Below are 6,374 nucleotides of genomic sequence, written 5' to 3'. Positions count from 1 at the left end.
TGGATGGAATTCGTATTGTTTTTGAAATAATGAAACACATGTCTGCTTTGCTAATATATGTGGCTGAAGACTCCTTTCGCAGTCCAACATTTGCTATACAAATCCCAGTTCCAGTGAAGTTGGGGCGTTGTGTAAAACGTCAATAAAGACAGAATACAATGATTTGCAAATTATTTTCAACCTATGTTCTATTGAACACGCTATAAATACTGTATTTTTGTGTTCAAACTGAAAAATGTTGATGGGGGGTTGGAAACATTTTCACTTATATTGAATTTGATGCTGTCCCGGGATTGGCTGGCAACCAGTTCTGGGTGTACCCCACCTCCTGCGTGTTGACAGCTGGGATAGCCTCCAGCACTCACTCCCTGCGTTTCTTGTGAGGATAAGCGGCTAAGAAAATGGATGGATATTTATCATTTTTTTCTATTTGATGTTCATGAACAATAAATAACATAGAAATTATAGGTTACTTACCACATATTCAGCTTCTTCACTGAATATTTATTCAAGTAATTATTTGTAGGTCTACATTTTGCTTTTACTTGAGCTATAGTATTCTGAAGTAATAATACCCTAACTTGAGTAGCTACTAACTAAATACTCTTCCCTTTGGTAAACAGGATTACAATAAAAATAAACTACGAGGATGGTGAATGGGCCAAAGAAGTACCCTTTATATACATCAGACAGAAACGAAACCAAATTCAGTTCACCCAAAACATTAACTCGTTAATGAACTTTCATTCATTGAACTCATTCAGCAAAAACACTTCTATCTGAACATACCACAACTTGATCGCTAATCAGATTATGTGAGTTAAAAAAAAAAAAGCCCTGTTTTCCCCTCGGATCTGTTGGTTGAGGGTCAAGGGCACACCCTCCCCACTCAATAAAATCAATATCAAAGCTTGCTGGGTGGGCAGCTAGCTTTTCCGTACATACAATGTTTTACTAAATAAACCTCTTTTTTCAACATTTCTTATTTTACAAAACGTTTAAAACCACGTGATATGATCCAGCTATGCTTCTTTATGGAAAAAAAAAAAAAACCTTACAGCAGCAACCTCGCCTCGATCATCACCACCTAGCCCCCTCTCTGGGCAAGAGAGGGGGCTAGGTGGGTAAGAGAGAAGAGAAGCACCAGTAAAATGGGCCAAAATCTACATGTGAGGTGGAAGGAAATGCAAGAGACAAAAGCATGCTTGGTGTTGTTTGACAAAATGCGAGACAGTAATAATAAATCTTAAATCAAGATTTAAAAATTCTACAGAAGTCTGGAACCCAAAGAGAGAATGCTCTTCCAATGCTTGTGATGGAACACAGGATACCACTGAAATGTCATGTAATTTTTTTTTAATGAATCCTTGTCAATAATCTTGCTGAAGAAGGTTGGCCTACCTGCACGATTTTAATGCTAGACGGAATAGTCAAGATGAGCTGTAACAAATGCATGAAATATGGTTTCTGCATAACTCAAGTTAAAATGGGCAATAATTATATACGGTCATGAGCAAAGCTGGACCACGACCAAGAGTGGCGTGGCCTGGCCACCTGTCGCCGGGCACAGCTGTTTCACATGAGGCACTGTGTTTAGACCAAGTATTTAAGTTGTAGTTTTGTCACTGGAATTTGCCAGTTCATTGCTTTGTGTTAGTGAGTTGCATTCACTACCTGTGGGACTCTCCACTTACACGTGTAAGTTAGAGTAACCCTAGTCACAGCGATTCTGTGCTCTTTTGTGTGATCCTGTCCTGTTGAGTTAGTTTGCTTCAGAGTCATTGAACCACTGTGATATGTCTTTTGGATCCCACCTAGCCTAGCATTTCTGTGCCTCTGCCTTGTCGGACTGCTACACCGTGTATGACCCAGTTTCCGGAATAAACCACATTAAACACTATGCCTCTGCCTCGAAGTCCTGCATTTGGGTCCGACCCCGTATCAGAGGTTCGTGACAGTATGATTGTGTGATATATTTGTTGCCGGGCAGCTCACCCCCTTGAGGGAGACTCTATTCTCTTTCGGGCCCAGAACCCCAAGCCATGAGGGAATATGTGGAGGAATCACTGGCGGTGGCACTTATTTGACACTCGTCCTCACTGGCCAGACCCGGCTTCTTCTTTGTGAAGAAAAAGGACAAGTCCCTAAGATTTTGCATTGATTACCAAGGAGTGAACAGTATTACTGTCAAAAACAGGTACCCTATTCCCCTCATTTCCACACCCTTCAAGCTCCTGAAGGGGGACAAAATCTTGACCAAATTGGATTTGCAATGAGTCTACCACCTGGTCTGCATAAGGGAGGGGGATGAGCGGAAGAGCGCCTTCAACACGCCCACTGCGCATTACAAATATTTGGTGATGCCCTTTAGGCTCACTAACACAGCAGTCGTTTTCCATAATCTCGTCAATGACGTGATTCGTGAAATGTTCAACCGCAATGTCTTTGTAAATTTGGATGACATTCTGATCTTCTCACCTGATGAAGTGACTCATTTCAAGCACATCCGAGCGGTTTTGCAACAGTTGCTGCATCATGGCCTGTATGCAAAAGCAGAAAAATGCAAGTACCATCAAACCTCTGTGTCATTTTTGGGATTCATTCTGGTGGAGGGCGAGGTCCGCATGGAGCCCCGCTGTCATGCTCCCGGCTTCCTGCCCAGGGTGGGCGTGGCTAGCCAATTAGTCAGCGCACACCTGCACCTTGTCACAGCTGATGCCTCCCAGTATATATAGGACCCGGGGACGACTTGTCCTCCGCCAGATTGTCGTCCTTGATGCCTCGTTCCCGCACTCCTGTTTGCCTGACTTCTGCTCTCCGCGTACCAACCCACGCCTGTCCACTGACCACCCTCGTAACCCTGCTGTACTATTACTTCTGATTGTTTGGACTGTCTGCCTGATCCCAGACCTTGGACCGAATAAAGGTTTCCTCTGCACTGTCTGCTTGTCTCTTGAGTCGTGCATTTGGGTCCACCCTCGAGCCCCGTTCGTGACAGAATGATCTGGCCATAACATGGACCCAGCCGACTCAGAGGCTATCCGTTGCTCCTTTCATGTCCATGGCAGACACCTGGTGGAGCAGGAGGCTGCTCTCCAGGTAACCAACAAGAGGCTCCATGAGATCTGCACCCGGCTGGAGCTGTGGCTAACCTCCCAGGCTAGCGTGGTTTCCACGCCAACGGTGGCCACTCCACCGGTTCTGCCCGCACCGCTCTCCATGGAGCTCCCCTTTAGCAGCATTACCCTCCTTTCCCGACCGGAACGATTCTCAGGCGACTCGGGGAACGTCAAGCATTTGCCCGCTTAGTGCGATCTCCATTTTGAACTGCAGGCTTCCGCCTTTCCCACAGACCGCTCCAGGAACGCGTTTGTCATTTCCCACATGACTGGAAGGGCGGAGGCATGGGCCACGGCTGAATGGAGTCGTAACTCAGTGACTTGTCGTTCTTGGACGTCATTCATCTGCGCACTCACCCAGGTGTTCCAGTATGCGGCGGCGGAGCGTAAAGCGGCAGCCTCCCTCTTGACGCTTCGCCAGGGTCGTCGTCGCGTTTCGGACTACGTGATCGAGTTCCGGATCTGCGCCGCCGAGAGTTGATGGAACGATGACGCCCTGCACGACTCCTTTTTGGAGGGTCTCGCCGGGCTAGCAGAGGACCGTCTGGGCCGGCGACGGGAGGGTCGCTGTTTTTACTGCGGGTGTCTGGGACACTTGATCGCCCGCTGTCCGATTCGACCAAAGCACCCCGACATCAGGATCTTTACTCCGGTGAGTGTGCGGTATACCAGGGAGGTCCCTTCTTTACCTCACCTTGGGAACGGACTCCCGTTCATGCACTGTGACTGCTTTCATAGATTCCGGGTCAGACGCACACCTGATAAATCCCCGCGTGGTCGAGGAGCTGGGGGCAGCAACTTTCCCCACGCAACGGGTTCGTAACGCCTATGCCGCCAACGGCAAGTTCCTTTGTCGGGTTACACATCGCACTCAGACGCTACGTATGAGCTTTCCGGACGCTTACTCGGAGCGTATTAGCTTTCATGTCTTCAACGCACGTAGTAGCAACATCATCCTGGGCAGCCCGTGGCTCAAAGAACATAACCCGCACATAGATTGGGCCACGGGTCAGATCAAGACTTGGGGAGAGGACTGTCGCAGTTGCTGTTTCGCTGTCCAGGAAAACAAGGTTATTAAAGTCCCTAACAGAACCTGGTACCGTGGTGCCCTCCTGCTACCATGACCTCCGGGAGGTCTTCTCTGAATCTAAGGAAAAGTCTCTGCCCCCACATCGGTCATACGACTGCGCGATTGAACTTCTGCCAGGCACCTCTCCTCCCAGAGGGAAACTGTTCTCGTTAACAGGACCAGAGCATCAAGCCATGCGGGACTCATTCGCCCCTCATCCTCACCAGACGGTGTGGGTTTTTTTTTTTTTTTTTTTTGTCAAGGACGCCACGCTGCGACCCTGCATCGACCAACGAGGACTGAACGGCATCACAGTCAAGAACCGGTACCCCTTGCCGCTAATCGCTACAGCATTCGAACTCCTTCAGGGAGCCCGGATCTTCACCAAGCTGGACTTGCGCAGCGCTTACCATCTGGTGCGGCTTCGGGAAGGAGACATGTGGAAGACGGTGTTCAACACCCCCACAGGGCACTATGAGTATCTTGTGATGCCTTTTGGACTGACAAATGCCCCGGCCGTCTTTCAAAACTTAATTAATGACACTCTTGGGGAATTTCTGAACAAGAACGTATTTGTGTACCTCGACGATATTCGAATCTTTTCATCAAATCTGAACTCTCACATCCAACAGGTCAGGGTGGTGCTCCGGCGTCTGTTGCAGCACCAGCTGTTCGTAAATCTGGACAAGTGTGAGTTCCACCGAGCGTCCATGTCCTTCCTGGGTTTTATCCTGGCAGAGGGGGAGATGCGTATGGATCCTGGGAAGGTCGACGTGGTGCTGCGTTGGCCTACCCCCGCCAGCAGGAAGGACATACAGAGGTTCTTAGGATTTGCAAATTTCTACAGGAAGCTCATAAGGAACTTCAGCTCCGTGGCCGCTCCTCTGCACGCGCTCACCTCGCCACCCAATGTCTTCGTGTGTTCCAGGACCTGCCAGGTGACCTTTAACAGGCTTAAGGCAAGTTTCACCGCTGCGCCCATCCTCATTGTTCCAGACCCAGATCGCCAGTTTATGGTGGAGGTTGACTCATCTAATTTGGGAATCGGAGCCATCTTGTCTCAGAGGAGTCCCAAGGACGGAAGGATCCACCCATGCGTGTTCCTGTCTAGGAAGCTGACCCTGGTAGAGAGGAACTATGACGTAGGAGATCGAGAACTGCTGGCGGTCAAGACGGCGTTGGCGGAGTGGCGGCACTGGCTAGAGGGCTCGCAAGTGCCGTTCGTGGTCTTCACTGACCACAAGAACCTAGAGTACCAAAAGACCGCGAATCAAGTGGGTAGAGTATGCCCACAATTCTCTGCCCTCCACAGGTATGGCTCCACTCCACGTCGTGCATGGCTATCCTCTGTCTCTGTTTCCTCCACTGGCCGCAGACTCTGTGGTCCCGTCAGCCCTGGCCGTGGTACGACTCTGCAAACGAACCTGGGAAGCAGCTCAGAGGACACTGCCACGCATGAGCAGTGCCTACAAATCCGCAGCGAACCGCAAGAGAAGGGCCGCACCAGTACTCAGGGTGGGACAGCGAGTATGGCTCTCCACCAAAGATCTCCCGCTGCGGACGGAATCCCACAAACTTGCTCCCAGGTTCGTTGGCCCGTTCCCAATTACCAAGATCATTAACCCGATCGCTGTCTCACTGAAACTGCCCAGGTCGATGAGGGTGCACCCTACGTTCCACGTCAGCAGACTTCGCCCGAATCGCGCTTCGCCGCCGGCTCCTCCGGCCAAGACCCCCACGCCCCCCCCCCCCCCGCATGCTGGACGGTGGGCCGGTGTATACTGTGCGCCGGCTGCTGTCTTCCCCCCGCAGGGGAAGGGGGGTCCAGTACCTGGTGGACTGGGAGGGATATGGACCGGAGGAGCGCTCCTGGATCCCCTCACGTTTCGTCGTGGACCGCTCCCTCATCAGGGACTTTCACGCAGCCTATCCTGATGCTCCTCGGCCGTTGAGGGAGGGGTATTGTCATGCTCCTGGCTTCCTGCTCAGGCTGGGCGTGGCTAGCCAATTAGTCAGCGCACACCTGCACCTTGTCCCAGCTGATGCCTCCCAGTGTGTGTGTGTGTGTATATATATATAGGACCCGGGGGACGACTTGTCCTCCGCCAGATCGTCGTCCTTGATGCCTCGTTCCCGCACTCCTGTTTGCCTGACTTCTGCTCTCCGTGTACCGACCCATGCCTGTC

General features: G+C 50.7%; 1 protein-coding gene across 1 annotated transcript; it reads left to right on the top strand.

The window, feature by feature from the left end:
- The first annotated feature begins 3,219 nt into the window (after positions 1-3,219).
- LOC133512493 (uncharacterized) lies at positions 3,220-6,374 on the top strand. Its single transcript, XM_061842202.1, has 6 exons — positions 3,220-3,288; positions 3,481-3,595; positions 3,653-3,771; positions 4,755-5,008; positions 5,117-5,774; positions 5,841-6,374. The coding sequence occupies exons 1-6, from the start codon at positions 3,220-3,222 to the stop codon at positions 6,138-6,140; spliced, it is 1,515 nt and encodes a 504-aa protein (XP_061698186.1). The 3' UTR covers positions 6,141-6,374.

This window comes from Syngnathoides biaculeatus, chromosome 14 (genome assembly GCF_019802595.1).
Source record: "Syngnathoides biaculeatus isolate LvHL_M chromosome 14, ASM1980259v1, whole genome shotgun sequence".
Lineage (NCBI taxonomy): Eukaryota > Metazoa > Chordata > Actinopteri > Syngnathiformes > Syngnathidae > Syngnathoides > Syngnathoides biaculeatus.
Note: the sequence above shows the minus strand (reverse complement) of the source record. Positions and strands in the feature narration are given on the sequence as shown.